Genomic DNA, 18,371 nt, shown 5'->3' on the forward strand with positions numbered 1-18,371 from the left:
CCCCATAGGAGAACCCTTTTAGGTTCCAGGTAGAACCCTTTTGGATTCCACGTAGAACCCTTTCCACAGAGGGTGCTACATGGAACCCAAAAGGTTTCTAGTACCTGGAACCAAAAATGGTTCTCCTATGGGGACAGCCGAAGAACCCTTTTGGAACCCTTTTCTTTAAGAGTGTAGACTCCTGAGAAGCCTCCATGTCAACTCTAGATAGACTCTTACTCTCTGAGAGATTTACCTTTTGTGTTTAATCTCCCCTCCAAAAAAGCAGATCAGAATAAAGGCCCTCTTGGTTCAGTCGGGACCTATGTACACATTAAATACCGTTTATCGCCTGGTCTGTTTCTACTAGGAAATACTTGTGACAATCTATTGGATTCGATTATATTAAAATTGTTAATGTGTGCCCTAACTGCTGCCAGAAAGGCAATTCAAAAAAATGGGTTTGATCCAAATACTTCTGTAGCCCTTTCCTGCAGTCAAATGACCTAGTGCACTCATGGGTGGAATGTTATTTATATTTTTCATAATTTCATAATTAATAAAATCTGGTGTTTCTAAGTTAAATAGTTTTGTTATATTTCAGTCTTCTGTGATGTATACAAAGTGTAATATTGGGATGCAAACTCAAACTTTAATACATTTCAACTCTATATCTGACATGGTACTTCTTTTTTTAAGCCCATATCCCTGACAGCTAAAATCTTCAACAGCTAAGCTGCATGGCGCGGCTACAAAAACTCTAGTGGGCTGGTCAAATGCCATCTCCACCATCAAATACCTTTGATAGATACCACTCTTGTAATATTATCTCTCAATTGTTGTATCTTGAGCTGCTGTACCAACCCCCCCTTCTTGTTAATGTTTTGTTGCTATGCAGATCATGTGACTGCTATCGCTTGTTTGATTGACATTGATAAAAACATCCAATTAAAACTGTAAAAAATAAAGAAATAATGGAATACATTTGGGGGTCTATGACTTGAGTAATGATTTGTAGCCTATCATGCATTCGTAAGCACTGTTAGCCAAAGTCAAATCACACACTCCTCATGATGCAATGTTGTGCAAAATGACCAAGACAACTGCCATCAGAGCTGCTAATAAGAATCCGTAATAGTAAAGGTACTGAAGATAACCTGGTTTTACTCGGTCATCTCTGTTTTGTTCGACCCTGGCCACTCCTACTAATCAAGCTGAACCAATGAATCACTCTGAGAATCACAGTGTGCAGTGGGTTGATTGTCTGTGTGTCACTATGCTCGTGGTTGGTAAAGATACTGATTCCTCCTCTACCCCTCTACATTTTCAACACAGTCGTAGAGAGAAACTACAATCTCCATGCCCTTGCTCCTGTGTGTTTGTGTGTGTGTGTGTGTGTGTCTGTGTGTCTGTGTGTGAGTGTATGTGCATGTGAATGTGCACGTGTGTTTTCTGCAAGCAGTCACCATGTACTGAAACATATGTACCCTACATCACAGTCAATGGTTTTCTACAGTCATATTAAAATCAACTAGGTATATTTTGACTGGTACTGTATATATATAGTACCAGTCAAAAGTTTGGACACACCTACTCATTCAAGGGTTTTTCAATATGAACTATTACTATGAAATAACACATATGGAATAATGTAGTAACCAAAAAAGTGTTAAACAAATAAAAATATATGTTATATTTGAGATTCTTCAAAGTAGCCACCCTTTGCCTTGATGACAGCTTTGCACATTCTTGGCATTCTCTCAACCAGCTTCACCTGGAATGCTGAAGGAGGAGGTGTGATAGTGGTGCTTTGCTGGTGACACTGTCAGTGATTTATTTAGAATTCAAGGCACACTTAACCAGCATGGCTACCACATCATTCTGCAGCGATACGCCATCCCATCTGGTTTGCGATTAGTGGGACTATCATTTGTTTTTCAACAGGACCATGACCCAACACAACTCCAGGCTGTGTAAGGGCTATTTGACCAAAAAGGAGAGTGATGGAGTGCTGCATCAGATGACCTGGCCTCCACAATCACCCGACCTCAACCCAAATGAGATGGTTTGGGATAAGTTGGACTGCAGAGTGAAGGAAAAGCAGCCAACAAGTGCTCAGCATATGTGGGAACTCCTTCAAGACTGTTGGAAAAGCATTCCAGGTGAAGCTGGTTGAGAGAATGCCAAGAGTGTGCAAAGTTGTTATCAAGGCAAAGGGTGGCTACTTTGAAGAATCTCAAATATAAAATATATTTTGATTTGTTTAACACTTTTTTGGTTACTACATGATTCCATATGTGTTATTTCATAGTTTTGATGTCTTCATTATTATTCTACAATGTAGAAAATAGTAAAAATAAAGAAAAACCCTGGAATGAGTAGGTGTGTCCAAACTTTTGACTGGTACTGTATACAGTTGAATTCGGAAGTTTACATACACTTAGGTTGGAGTCATTAAAACTTGTTTTTCAACCACTCCACAAAATGTCTTGTTAACAAACTATAGTTTTGGCAAGTCGGTTAGGACATCTACTTTGTGCATGACACAAGTAATTGTTCCAACAATTGTTTACAGACAGATTATTTCACTTATAATTCACTGTATCTCAATTCCTGTGGGTCAGAAGTTTACATACAATAAGTTGACTGTGCCTTTAAAAAGCTTGGAAAATTCCAGAAAATGATGTCATGGCTTTAGAAGCTTCTGATAGGCTAATTGACATCATTTGAGTCAATTGGATGTGTATCTGTGGATGTATTTCAAGGCCTACCTTCAAACTCAGTGCCCCTTTGCTTGACATCATGAGAAAATCAAAAGAAATCAGCCAAGACCTCAGAAAAAAGTCTGGTTCATCCTTGGGAGCAATTTCCAAACGCCTGAAGGTACCACGTTCATTTGTACAAACAATAGTATGCAAGTATAAACACCATGGGACCATGCAGCCGTCATACCGCTCAGGAAGGAGACGTGTTCTGTCTCCTAGAGATGAACGTACTTTGGTGCGAAAAGTGCAAATCAATCCCAGAACAACAGCAAAGGACCTTGTGAAGATGCTGGAGGAAACAGGTACAAAAGTAATATATCGACATAACCTAAAAGGCCGCTCAGCAAGGAAGAAGCCACTGCTCCAAAACCGCCATAAAAAAGCCACACTACGGTTTGCAACTGCACATGGGGACAAAGATCATACTTTTTGGAGAAATATCCTCTGGTCTGATGAAACAAAAATAGAACGGTTTGGCCATAATGACCATTGTTATGTTTGGAGGAAAAAGGGGGCAATTGCAAGCTGAAGAACACCATCCCAAACGTGAAGCATGGGGGTGGCAGCATCATGCTATGGGGGTCCTTTGCTGCAGGAGGGACTGGTGCACTTCACCAAATAGATGGCATCATGAGGAAGGAAAATTATGTGGATATATTGAAGCAACATCTCAAGACATCAGTCAGGAAGTTAAAGCTTGGTCGCAAATGGGTCTTCCAAATGGACAATGACCCCAAGCATACTTCCAAAGTTGTGGCAAAATGGCTTAAGGACAACAAAGTCAAGGTATTGGAGTGGCCATCACAAAGCCCTGACCTCAATCCTATAGAAAATGTGTGGGCAGAACTGAAAAAGCGTGTTGCGAGCAAGGATGACTACAAACCTGACTCAGTTACACCAGCACTGTCAGGAGGAATGGGCCAGAATTCACCCAACATATTGTGGGAATCTTGTGGAAGGCTACCCGAAATGTTTGACCCAAGTTAAACATTTTAAAGGCAATGCTACCAAATACTAATTGAGTGTATGTAAACTTCTGACCCACTGGGAATGTGATGAAAGAAAAAAAAGCTGAAATAAATCATTCTCTCTACTATTATTCTGACATTTCACATTCTTAAAATAATGTGGTGATCCTAACTGACCTAAGACAGGGACATTTTACAAGGATTAAATGTCAGGAATTGTGAAAAACAGAGTTTAAATGTATTTGGCTAAGGTGTATGTAAACTTCAGACTTCATCTGTATATAAAAAAGAAACATCCTCTCACTGTCAACTGTGTTAATTTTCAGCAAACTTAACATGTGTAAATATTTGTATGAACATAACAAGATTCAACAACTGAGACATAAACTGAACAAGTTCCACAGACATGTGACGAACAGAAATTGAATAATGTGTCCCTGAACAAAGGGGAGGGGGTCAAAATCAAAAGTAACAGTCAGTATCTGGTGTGGCCACCAGCTGCATTAAGTACTGCAGTGCATCTCCTCCTCATGGACTAGATTTGCCAGTTCTTGCTGTGAGATGTTACCCCACTCTTCCACCAAGGCACCTGCAAGTTCCCAGACATTTCTGGGCGGAATGGCCCTAGCCCTCACCCTCCGATCCAACAGGTCCCAGACGTGCTCAATGGGATTGAGATCCGGGCTCTTCGCTGGCCATGGTAGAACACTGACAGTCCTGTCTTGCAGGAAATCACGCACAGAACGAGCAGTATGGCTGGTGGCATTGTCATGCTGGAGGGTCATGTCAGGATGAGCCTGCAGGAAGGGTACCACATGAGGGAGGAGGATGTCTCCCTGTAACGCACAGCATTGAGATTGCCTGCAATGACAACAAGCTCAGTCCGATGATGCTGTGACACACCGCCCCAGACCATGACGGACCCTCCACCTCCAAATCGATCCCGCTCCAGAGTACAGGTCTCATTCCTTCGACGATAAACGCGAATCCGACCATCACCCCTGGTGAGACAAAGCCGTGACTCGTCAATGAAGAACACTTTTTGCCAGTCCTGTCTGGTCCAGCGACGGTGTGTTTGTGCCCCTAGGCGATGTTGTTGCCGGTGATGTCTGGTGAGGACCTGCCTTACAACAGGCCTACAAGCCCTCAGTCCAGCCTCTCTCTGTCTATTGCGGACAGTCTGAGCACTGATGGAGGGATTGTGCGTTCCTGGTGTAACTCGGGCAGTTGTTGTTGCCATCCTGTACCTGTCCCGCAGGTGTGATGTTCGGAAGTACCGATCCTGTGCAGGTGTTGTTACACGTGGTCTGCCACTGCGAAGACGATCAGCTGTCCGTCCTGTCTCCCTGTAGCGCTGTCTTAGGCGTCTCACAGTACGGACATTGCAATTTATTGCCCTGGCCACATCTGCAGTCCTCATGCCTCCTTGCAGAAGAGCAGGGACCAGGGGCATCTTTCTTTTGGTGTTTTTCAGAGTCAGTAGAAAGGCCTCTTTAGTGTCCTAAGTTTTCATAACTGTGACCATAATTGCCTACCGTCTGTAAGCTGTTAGTGTCTTAACAACCGTTCCACAGGTGCATGTTCATTAATTGTTTATGGTTCATTGAACAAGCATGGGAAACAGTGTTTAAACCCTTTACAATGAAGATCTGTGAAGTTGTTTGGATTTTTACGAATTATCTTTGAATGACAGGGTCCTGAAAAAGGGACGTTCTTTTTTTGCTGAGTTTATATATATATATATATATACAGCTCTGGAAAAAATTAAGAGACCACTGCAAAAATATACGTTTCTCTGGTTTTACTATTTATAGGTATGTGTTTGGGTGAAATTAACATTTTTGTTTTATTCTATAAACTTTTGACAACATTTCTCTCAAATTCCAAATAAAAATATTATCATTTAGAGCATTTATTTGCAGAAAATGACAACTGGTCAGACCTCGAATAATGCAAAGAAAATAAGTTCATGTTCATTTTTAAACAACACAAAATACTGTTTTAACCTAGGAAGAGTTCAGAAATCAATATTTGGTGAAATAACCCTGATTTTCAATCACAGCTTTCATGCGTCTTGGCATGCTCTCCACCAGTCTTTCACATTGATGTTGGGTGACTTTATGCCACTCCTGGCGCAAAAATTCAAGCAGCTCGGCTTTGTTTGATGGCTTGTGACCATCCATCTTCCTCTTGATCACATTCCAGAAATGTTCTATGGGGTTCAGGTTTAGAGATTGGGCTGGCCATGACAGGGTCTTGATCTGGTGGTCCTCCATCCACACCTTGATTGACCTGGCTGTGTGGCATGGCGCATTGTCCTGCTGGAAAAACCAATCGTCAGAGTTGGGGAACAATGTCAGAGCAAAAGGAAGCAAGTTTTCTTCCAGGACAACCTTGTACGTGGCTTGATTCATGCGTCCTTCACAAAGACAAATCTGCCCTATTCCTGCCTTGCTGAAGCACCCCCAGATCATCACCGATCCTCCACCAAATTTCACAGTGGGTGCGAGACATTGTGGCTTGTAGGCCTCTCCAGGTCTCTGTCTAACCATTAGACAACCAGGTGTTGGGCAAAGCTGAAAATTGGACTAATCAGAAAAGATGACCTTACTCCAGTCCTCTACGGTCCAATCCTTATGGTATTTTGCAAACCTCAGCCTGGCTCTTCTTTGCTTCTCATTGATGAAGGGCTTTTTTCTAGCTTTGCACGACTTCAGCCCTGCCCCTAGGAGCCTGTTTCGAACCGTCCTCGCCGTGCACTTCACCCCAGCTGCCGTTTGCCATTATTCACTTGATGTCATCCTACGGTTGTTGAGTGACATTCGAATGAGTTGGTGGTCATCCCGGTCAGTAGAGAGTCGTTTTCGCCCTCTGCCGGTCTGTAGCTTTGTTGTCCCCAATGTCTGCTGCTTGACCTTTTTCTTATGAACCGCCATCTTTGAAATTTTAAGGATGGAAGCAACCTGACGCTCACTGTATCCCTCTGCCAGTAAAGCCAGAATTGAACCCTTCTTTTCGTCACTCTAAACTTTCCTTTTCAACTCTTTTGGCATGGTCAATAGTTATTTTTTGATTAATATTACTTTTGAGGTCCTATTGCAAGAGGATAGTGATGACCACAGCAGTGGTTTTTATACTTTTCCTCATTAAATAAGATTTGGTTCAGGTGATCACCTAATCAGTACCTAATTCAGTAGAATGAGCTGGAATGGAATGGTTGTCATACATGTAGAGATGCTGATTTAAGAAAAATGTGCAGTGGTCTCTTAATTTTTTCCAGAGCTGTATATATATAATATCCCACTTGGCACAGATGTCAATTCAATGTCTATTCCAAGTTGGTTCAACATAATTTCATTGAAATGACGTGAAACCAATGTTTATTCAACCAGTGTGTGCCCACTGGAATACTGTATATGAGGTTTCTCACTGAACGTTATCTTCATCATACAGATGGTGTTTTGGCTCATATGCCTGCTATTTTAGGCTGACCCACAAATGTCACCGTGAATAGCAGTCACTCAGAAACAACCAATGTGATTGTGTCCTGCTTCACTGCGATCTGTTTCAGGCAAAAGGTATGTTTTTTACACGTTGGTGATTGCCATGTTCTCCAGCCTCCCAGTGAAGAAGACGAAGCCACACTACTCTAACCTAATACAGCCGCGATTCATTACATAAACTTGAACCAGTTGGTCATGGTAAAGCGGTTTGTTCACGCTCTGATTGATCATGCGCTGGGACGGTTACTCATCGGAGAAAGATTAACATCATGACAGGCGACACAGAACGCAATTACGAGAATTAAAAGTTTCACCTGAGAGTAATGGAAATTAATGTAAACAAAACCTTCAATATAGCCTGTTATAACGCTGATTTGCTCGCAAAAACACAACGAGACCCCTTGGGTAAACATGAAAGGCGCAATTATATTTCCGAGCAAAAACACAACGAGACCCCTTGGGTAAACATGAAAGGCGCAATTATATTTCAGTCCGCATATGTAGCCTACATATGACTGTGATATGTATACAGCTAGGCTATATCACGGCAGACACTAATACATATGATGAATAAATTGACTTGCAACTGTAAACGTGTTATCTATCATTCAGTTATTTCATGCAAAATAAATAAGTGTTTCTGCAAACACTCAACTTACCCATTCCAAAACGCGGATAAATCCAAGAGGTAATTTAAGCACTTGAAATGTCCCAACAGACACGAGCTAATGGAATGACAACAACAATAACATAGAAAAAATAATGATATTTTTCATTAAAAAAGGCTCAAAATATGTCATGTTTGTATAGCTTATTTGACATGTAAGTTAGCCTACATTGTTAGAAAATTTAATAATGGCTGTTTGAGACCTGACAAAAAAACACATTTACAATCAATAAACATACCTCGTTAGTTGATAACATTTTCAAAATACTTATCTCCGTGTTCAGTAAGACGTAAACAATTGTACAATGCTACCCAAACCGCTTGATGTCTATGCCTAGCGCGTGTAAGAGTCTCCGCTCTTATTGCTACTACACGGAAAATCCCGAGCTCTCTTCTGCTTGTTGAAAAATAAAACACCATAGAGACAGACGGGGATTGGCTTCACGGAAATGAACGATGGCTTCAAGATTTTACGATTGGATAAGATTTTTTTGTTTAGGCTACGATGTGTTTATTCTTTGAACTGCCTCTCCTCCCCACGTCCGAGATGGATGAGAGGATGTGATTGGAACCCCGTGCATGAATGTTGGCTCGATGCACCAGGCCTGACTCAGGTCGTGTAGGTAGAGAAATATATCTTATTAATCATCCATCATTTTGTAGGCTACATGCCTGCGTGCATGCACTACCAATAGACTGAAAAATCCTATGAAATGCCTTTGACCTGTGGGTATTTTCTTGTGACTCCACCACTGTCTGTAGCACATTCAAGATAAACCCCTCATCTGTCCCTCTGTAATGGTTGTGCTTTGTGCAGAATAATAACCCCCAAATCACTTGCCTATGGCTCCAAAAGCATCCAAAGTGACCTGTTTTATATGACAATTTCTCTGAATACTGGAAATGTGGACTATATTCAGACATAACTTCCATTACTTGTAGGCTACATAAATGATGTGGAATCTTACAGAATTTGAGAGAATACACCTAAATTGCTCAGAACAAAACATTCAGAGAGCGTTGCAGATATATATGGACTAAATTCTGATTCTCTATATTCCAATTCTACGTGAATGGTTCTGAGAGTTATGTGGTTCTGAAGGATCCCCTGTGTGATTCCCAGGCAAACAGTCAACATGGCTGCTGGCTAAACACAGTCCAAGGGCAAATAGGAATGTGACTCACTGAAGACATAATGTTATGTAATGTGAAGCACAGTGTACAGTCAGATTGAAATGCGTGGATTAATTAACATTTGCCTGACAATTTTTATTGTTGATAAGGACATCTTTGTGTGACTATTATGATGAAAACATGAACCAGACTTTCCTTGTATTTTTCTGTTGATATGATGATCCTTTGCTGTGTAATAGCCATTCCTAGCCACCCCACTGGAGGTTGAGCAATTTGTTATCTAATTAGCCAGCCGATGCAGACGGAAGAGAGCTGGACTGTAAACTAACTGTAGGCAAGATGATGGTGAGCAAGCGATGCTTCCTGTGTCTGCTATAGAGATGACAGTTCCAATAGAAATAAGTGAAAACCAGGCTGACAGTGTGGCTAATTTTACAACATCTCTTCTCTCACTCCACCCCTCCTCCTCCCCCTGTTTTACTCTCCTGCTCATACACATCCCTCTCTTCTCCTCTCCCCTCTCTCCCCCTCTCTACTCTCAAACGCTCTCCCAGTCTGCCTGAATTGGTCTGTCCTAGCGATTAGAAAACTGTTAGATCCGATTGGCCTAATCTTCTCATCACAGCAAATCAAAAAGAAGTGAGCAGGAAGAATAGAAGATCTCATGCATAGTTTATCCATTTAGTAGTTTGTGATTTTTTTCATAAGCCGACTGTTTCTGAAAGGGCTGCCTGCCATACCTTTTTAGATGTTGAGCCAAAAAACACTACAGGCTTGCCAGGATCAATAAAACAATGGTCAGTACAATGATTGAGCATGGTGAGATGATGTTGACTGATATTGATTCAAATAATTACTTATCTAAAGAGTACAGGTGCCATCTCAACATACACTATATACAGAATATACAAAAGTATGTGGACACCCCTTCAAGTTAGTGGATTCGAGTGTTTCAGCCACACCCGTTGCTGACAGGTGTATAAAATCGAGCACACCACCATGCAATCTCCAAAGAATAACATTGGCAGTAGAATGGCCTTATTGAAGAGCTCAGTGACTTTCAACGTGGCACCGTCATAGGATGCCACCTTTCCAATAAGTCAGTCCGTCAAATTTCTACCCTGCTAGAGCTGCCCCGGTCAAGTGTAAGTGCTGTTATTGTGAAGTGGAAAGGTCTAGGAGCAACAACGGCTCAGCCGCGAAGTGGTAGGCCACACAAGCTCACAGAACGGGGCCGCCGAGTGCTGAAGCGCGTAAAATTCATCTGTCCTCATTTGCAACACTCACTACCGAGTTCCAAACTCTCTCTGGAAGCAACGTCAGCATAAGAACTGTTAGTCAGATCACCATGCGCAATGGCAAGCGTCGGCTGGAGTGGTGTAAAACTCGCCGCCATTGGACTCTGGGCAGTGGAAACGCATTGTCTGGAGTGATGAATCACGCTTCACCATCTGGCAGTCCGACAGACAAATCTGGGCTTGGCGGATGCCAGGAGAACGCTACCTGCCCGAATGCATAGTGCCAACTATAAAGTTTGGTGGAGGAGGAATAATGGTCTGGGGCTGTTTTACATGGTTCAGGCTAGGCCCTTTAGTTCCAGTGAAGGGAAATATTAACGCTACAGCATACAATGACATTCTAGACGATTCTGTGGTTCCAACTTTGTAGCAACAGTTTGGGGAAAGCCCTTTCCTGTTTCAGCATGACAATGTCCCCGCGAGGTCCATACAGAAATTATTTGTCGAGATCGGTGTGAAAGAACTTGACTGGCCTGCACAGAGCTCTGACCTCAACCCCATCGCCTAATCGCCCAACATCAGTGCCCGACCTCACTAATGCTCTTGTGGCTGAATGGAAGCAAGTCCCCGCAGCAATGTTCCAACAAATAGTGGAACGCCTTCCCAGAAGAGTGGAGGCTGTTATAGCAGCAAAGGGGGGACCAACTCCATATTAATGCCCATGATTTTGGAATGAGATGTTTGACGAGCAGGTGTCCACATACCTTTGGTCATGTAGTGTATCTAATAGAAGAAGATGGCGTGTGTGTGTGTGTTTTCCATGTCCGTGATAGACATCCCCCAGCCAAGTAAGTCAGGGATTTGTTTGACTATTAATTAAAGTCCTTAGACAAACACCTTTACACTCATTTAGATCAGTACCAGATCACAGCCTCCAGACCTGGCAATCATTGTCATGCAACCCCCCTGAAGATTCAGAAGGGCTTTTCTCCCCAAATGTGCAAATGCCGGGCTGCCCCCTCGGGAGGAGCCACTGTTCATTTGAAGGAGGCTGCGTGTCATCATGGTCAACTCACCAGCCCATAGTGCACCCACACCTCAGAGAATGCTGAGAAAAGGCTGCAAATAGATGCAAAGCACCTACAGGGATCTCAGCTGTGTCCAATCATCTTCCAACACTCTTATTTGTTCCCTCCCTGCACTTAAAAATTCTGAGAACAGGGGTGATTCTGTGAAGTGATAACCATCTTGTGGCAACATTTTTAAAGTGATGCTCACCTTCTGTCTACTGTAGCTCTTAAGGGGAATCGTCTTATCCCTGTCAAAATCCTTTCTTGGGGTTTTAGGGTAGACTCCTTGGTACTGGAACAGCATCCTCTGGGTTCCCCTGGGTGATGGGAATCTGTCACACACACTGGTAGGTGTCAAAACGCATCACACACACCTCGACAAACTGAAAATGTTCTGCAGACGCAAATGAGCACACCTGGGTACAGTACCTGGGGGACTAGAGAGTGACAGAGGAGGGGTGTTTGTGTTTGTGACAGAGGGAGAGAGAGAGGAGAGACTGAGTGATAGAGAGAAATTCCATAATGCAGATAGTGGTGAAATTGTTATAACTGACTTGAAACAACCGGCAGCCAAACGAATGTCCTTAGCTGTGGATCAACAGCATAATCGTGCTACTACAGTAGTCAAAAGGACTGGAAACATTGTTTGTCAACTTGTCAACATATAACGGCAGGGCAATTAAAGCTACACAGTAAGAGCATCAGCAAACACATTAAGGTTTAATGATAAATTAACCAGCCACATGGACCTATACATAATGTCTCTCTAATGATTATTTGCCTATGCAGCCCAGGGAGATCGTTTAAAATTGATGTCAAAATTGGACATCTATCAATGTTTTGAGGACATCGGGAAATGCCTATAAACCCGGCCACTAGGGGCAACAGTGAGCGTTATTACCATCAATTAGACTTGGGTTTTGCTAGGGCGGGTGGGCGTAATCCCATGACTCTGGATGAGAAGATTGCGTGTTCGATCCCAGTTGTGGACACTGTTTTTGCAATAACCCTATCCCAAACCTTAACCCTTACCTTAACCATTCAGATTGAGTGCCTAAACTTAACCTTTTGGAGAATGTGGATGAACATCTAATTCTGCAGTGAGACTGTGAGAGCTTGTTGATGAAGCCAGAGCATTTGTTTCAAGATTCAATGTCACCTGCACAAGTACAGTGAAATGCCTTTCTTGCAAGCTCTAAACCCAAACAATGCAGTGATCAATATAAATGTAGTACTAAAAAATAACATACGGTAGAACAAAAACACACTATAAATAAAATTAAGAAGAACACAAGAAAGGATCCAGTTGCAGAGGGATCTAGTCCCAGGATCCTAAGCTTGGTGACGAGCTTAGAGGGGGCAATGGTGTTGAATGCTGAGCTGTAGTCAATGAACAGCATTCTCATTTTATCTAGGTGGATGAGGGCAGTGTGGAGTGCAACTGAGATTGAGTCGTCTATGGATCTGTTGGGGCGGTATGCAAATTGGGGTGGGTCTAGGGCACGTGTCGAACTCATTCTACGGAGGGCCGAGTGTCTGAGGGTTTTCGCACCACCCTTGTACTTGAATTAAGGTCACTAATTGGTAAGGAACTCCACTCACCTGGTTGTCTAAGTCTTAATTGAAAGGAAAAACCAAAAACCTGCAGACACTCTGCCCTCCGTTGAATGAGTTTGACACCCCTGATCAAAGACATGAAACGTAATGTTACTTGCGTAACCCCGGTTCTCTGATAATATGAGTGAGATGTTAATTATTTATGCATAGTCACTTTAACTCTACCCACATGTACATATTACCTCAACTACCTCAACTAGCCGGTGCCCCCGCACATTGACTCTGCACCGGTACCCCCCTGTATATAGCCTCCCTACTGTTATTTTATTTTACTGCCGCTCTTTTTTTCTCAACAATTTTTTATTGTTGTTTTTTTATTTTACTTTTTTATAAAAAAATAAATGCATTGTTGGTTAAGGGCTGTAAGTAAGCATTTCACGGTAATGTCTACACCTGTTGTATTCGGCGCATGTGGCAAATACAATTTGATTTGATTTGATTTGAAATACTTATTTTAATGTATCACATATGGGGATATGGCCCGTATCGCAGACATGCTCTCTGAAGCCAGGGTAGCCCCAATAGTGTAACCCCTCAGTGGCTCCGACACTGAAGACAGTATGGGCCAACGAAGGTGCAGTGACGTCCAGTCGGTAAAACCTCATGAAGGTATTACATTTACATTTTAGTCATTTAGCAGACGCTCTTATCCAGAGCGACTTACAGTTAGTGCATACATTATTTTATTTTTTTCATACCCCCCCCGTGGGAATCGAACCCACAACCCTGGCGTTGCAAACACCATGCTCTACCAACTGAGCTACATCCCTGCCGGCCATTCCCTCCCCTACCCTGGACGACGCTGGGCCAATTGTGCGCCACCCCATGGGTCTCCCGGTCGCGGCCGGCTGCGACAGAGCCTGGATACGAACCAGGATCTCTAGTGGCACAGCTAGCATTGCGACCACTGCTAGCATTGCCTTAGACCACTGCGCTACTCGGGCAGCCCGACATGTCGCATCACAAATCTCTAGTAAAGAGATGCCTGTGAATAGTGCCCAAGAGGCGGCCATACCTCTGGTGGAGTGAGCCCTCGGGCCCTCTGGGGGCTGTAAACCCTTGCCATTATAAGTAATTGAATAGCCTCCACTATCCAATGGGATAGCCGTTGACGAGAGAGGGGCCTCTCCTTGCAGGGAGGTGCCCAAGCAGCGAAGAGTTGGTCGCCCTTGCGTAAAACTCTCATTCTATCCAAGTAAATGCGCAACTCGCGTACTGGACACAAATGGTGGAGACACTCTTCTTCCATAGTGGTGAAGGGCAGCGGACAGAAAGCCACAAGCGCTAAGGTGAGACGAGGGGTGTTTCTCAATATGCATACAACCGTGCTCCACACTCTGATGATCCGAGTACATTCGCCGACCATGTTCTCTTGTAAGGACGAGAGTGTGAAGAATGAATAAAACAATACATTTGAGAAGCACTCGCACTCCCCCTACTGTATTACCCCACTCTTCAACTCCCCATTCACTGAACCTTCTTCAAGCCAGGACAATGGCAACAAAGCAACCATTTTAATTCATAACTATCAGCTAGCTATATGTGAATCGTAATAATGTAGCTAACCAGATAGTTTAACAGGCAAAAATGACCTAAAACGAATATTATGCAAGATAGATGTCAATTATTCATCGGTAGCTAACTAACTATTCTTCGTGGCTATCTGGCTAGCTAACAGTACTAGTAGCTAGCCAGTTAGCCCTATTGACTTACTATGGGTTTGTGATCTACAGTACGTAGGCAGGTAAACATGCCTAAATTAACACAACTGTATTTATTAATGTATCAAGATAAAATATTGTAGTCAGGCAACATTTGAGATGTGAATAGGCAACATTTCATTCTGAAGTTGGAGTGTATTTTCTCTCGCTTCAGCTCAAATAATGTCCGCCATTGATTTAAAAAAAATTTACCACATTTTTTATGTGGTTACGTAATATTTCTTTGCATACTTTCCATTGAAGCTTGCATCCATGCAAGCTTCAAAATATGTACAAAAGGGGTGCCCATTCGAGAAGTGCCCTCTGTGCTCCATTTCACATACTTTGATTTGGACTCATATTCCAACCCTCCCGTGCTCCAATTTGCATGCTCGGAGCAGGGTAGTATGCATTTTGAGAAACACCCTTGGGCTGTCCCCGACTAAAAAACATCTTGGTCGACCGAAAGTCATCTGTTCTTTAGACCAATCGATTGGTCGACATTTTTAAATGTGTATTTTTCCATATATAGACACACCTTATGTGTTTTAATAAAATCAACTATATGCATTGAGCTGGTCTGATGCTTTAAGCTTACTGTTTGATGAAATAAGACACAAAATACTTGAGGGCGCCAGAGATATAGATAACCAGAAGAAGAAAAAACTTAACCTGACCCCAACCATTCTCCTCCCTCTCCTGCTGGCTTTCGCAGATTCTGCCATTACTCTCCTGAGTCGGCAACCTTTCTCATGTGAAATGCCAATTTATCTTACAATTTCTACCGATCTGTATGACAGTTATGGTTTTCATATGCACATTTTCGTGGAACAGTTTCATTTCATTTATAATAACATCTTCATATCTAAAAATCATTGTCATGTGGTTAATCAAATTCTATCCAAATCTAAATGAAAATGATACAAACTTAAAAAGTAACTTCTATTGCCATTTCCAACTATGTAAAAATAGCCTGCATAAAGCCAACAAATAAAAACTGCAGCCAGCAGGTAGAAAATATCATAATAAAAAGAAATATCCTATAAATGACATTGGCCTGTCTGCAACAAATTTTAAACATTGTATCAATTATTAACTTGGGTTCTGTCTGAAGCTTGGGATAGCGAACTTGCAACATTGTATCAAATATTCTGGGCCCTCAGAGTTTCCCACACCAGTGAGCTCAGGATAGACACAGCTGTAGGCTATTTGTGCAAGGGATAAGAAGCAGTGCTTGACTTGGGAAGGAGCTGAGTAGGGGAGACCAGGGATGGTTGTTACACTTTTAGGATTTGTGTCAATTTCTCAGAGATTGTTTGAGCTACTACATTCAAAATGTGATAGGAACAGCTTCCATATGTCTGCTACAAATGAGTATACAGTAGGTATTAGCTCTCAAAATCAAACAGACAAGTTCTGACTTTGTCTCAAATACAAGGAGTGAAATGTTACAATTTACTCCACCTCCTGGGTCAGTTGTAACAGGGCTTGGAATAAAATGTAACAGATTGAAAAAATGCAGAAATCATGACATGCAACAGAATATTGAAAGCCTTTATTGAGAACATGAGAACATTGCCATGTTTAACATTCTGCACAGCAGAAATAATAAAATAATAAAATGTTTATTATTTTACATTCCATTAACTGGCCCTTCTCAACTAAACAACAACATCTGACAACTAAATAACAACATCTGGACTAAACAATTCAATGTTTGTGGTGTCCCTTATGGAATAAATGAATGAATTCCACATGTGAACACGTGAACACGTGTGATCTTGTGTGATCACATGTAATTTTATGTGAAGTTCATGTGATAACGTGACAACATGTGAAGCAACATGTGATAACATGAAACTACACATGTGACAATATGTGAGCACATGTGAGAAGAAAAATGTCATGTGAAATCATGTGTTTTTGGAACACTTCACTTGACAATTCACATGTGAAAACGTGTTTTTGGAACACTTCACATTTTGAAATTTCATATGTGAAATCATGTGCAAGTGAAATTTCACATATGAAATCCTATGCAAATGTTTTTTTTGGAACACTTCACATGAGATACTGATGGGTTTTGATTATCTGACACAGGTTGCCCCGGTGGGAGGAGTTTGCCCCGGGTAAAAAGTGATTGCATTCATTTTGGAACCGGGCTGCCTCGTTCAAAGCCCATGGCGAAGTCGGCTCAAAACTAAATTAAGCATGTGGATGTTCTCATGACATTTGTTTTACTAGTCATCAGGACATCACGTGATGGTCCCAGAAGGTCCCAAACAATCGTAAACCATTATAAGTCAAGTAATGGTATGGTGGTTTTAAAGTAAGGGGTACACTGTTCAAAATATAACCCCACCTGGGATTTGAACTCACAACCTCTGGATTTGAGGTGTGCTGATATTTCTGCTGAGCAATAATGTCTGTAGCATTCCCCTACACATTCATTGCCTATAATACATCTATGCACTTAGCAAAATAATGCCATTTGCACTGCTATTTTAGTTATTAGTTAATCTGACTATTCTCTCATCATTGATTTCATTTACTTACTTCAGCAATTTTAGGGTTTTTGTATAGTTGTCTAATGTTGGTGGGGCATAAAATTATGTTTAAATGTTACTCCTGAATCACTATGATACATACAATATGTTTGGAGTGTTTACCCGACTGGATTTAGGACCACGCGGATACCACAGAGCGGGCTGACAGGCTGTGTGAAGGAAAAGCTTCTGGAAGGCTGGCTGGACCAACATGGGAGTGTTGAGCATAGTTCAGTGTACACATTGCGCTCTTTCACCAAGTTGTAAAAGGAACAGAAACTGGCTACTCCTTAGTTGACTGATGTAGCTGGCAAAGTAACAGCTGTTTAACTTAACAGGAAAAAAAACGAAACTAGTGTTTATTCGCAGTGCTGAGCTCGTATTGTAACTGACATGTAACTTCAGCTAATGTTTCATCCCTTCTCGACTGAAGTAAATGAATAAGCTACGCTAGTGAGTATCTACCACAGCCAGGTCAGATCTAGCCTCTAGTTATCTATCAGATAGCGATATGGCTATTATTACTATCTAACAGCAGTTGTTTGTATGGACATGTTTTGTAGCCTTTGTTTTGTCACGTTTCAGAAGTAAATGAACTTGGCAAGCCTTCACCAGTTGATGTTCCATTAGAGAGAGAGCTGGCCAAAAGTTGGTTTATATTAGCTACTATCTTTACCTCAATCAAACTAGACCTGAATCAAATGATGAAACCATCGGCCAAATGATTGAAGATGGATATTCTGAAGTTTTTACAGTGCAATGTGAGTTTTATTAGTCAGTATGTCAATGTAATTCCCTACTTTTCACACTGACACAGTAATAAACAGCTCTAACGTTACAGGCTTCACTGTCATGGTGCACAGTAGAGGTCTGCGTGGGACCGATTTCTTCATCCTGCTTCGCCTGCACCCGCTGGCTTTCTGTCGGACTCCCACCCGCTCCGGCAAAAACTGGTCCCAAACCCAACCGCAGTCCTGCAATGTTATTTTAGGCCTACACTCTAAAAAGTAAAGGTTCCTGGAGGATCCTTTAGGGGTTCTTCAAATGGAAACTGTGGGGGAACCCCTATAAGTTCTTTGAAGAACTCTTTAAAAGGGTTCTTCAAAGAACCCCTTATAATGGATCTTCGAAGAACCTTTCGAAGAACCTTTTGGGGTTAATTTTTGAACTACGCCCCCCCTCCC

General features: G+C 42.0%; 1 protein-coding gene across 1 annotated transcript in view; it reads right to left on the reverse strand.

Annotated features, from left to right (window-relative positions):
• The window catches only part of LOC311133969 (synaptoporin-like), a gene marked incomplete at both ends in the record, with an annotated part of 138,022 nt that overhangs the window by 21,370 nt on the left and 98,281 nt on the right, over positions 1-18,371 (reverse strand). The window contains 2 exons of the mRNA XM_084167596.1: positions 7,875-7,940; positions 11,533-11,641. Of these exons, the coding sequence (XP_084023722.1) occupies positions 7,875-7,940; positions 11,533-11,641 (175 nt within the window). The remainder of the gene's footprint in view (positions 1-7,874; positions 7,941-11,532; positions 11,642-18,371) is intronic.

This window comes from Coregonus lavaretus (assembly GCF_964263955.1).
Source record: "Coregonus lavaretus genome assembly, chromosome: 8".
Taxonomy (NCBI): Eukaryota; Metazoa; Chordata; class Actinopteri; order Salmoniformes; family Salmonidae; genus Coregonus; species Coregonus lavaretus.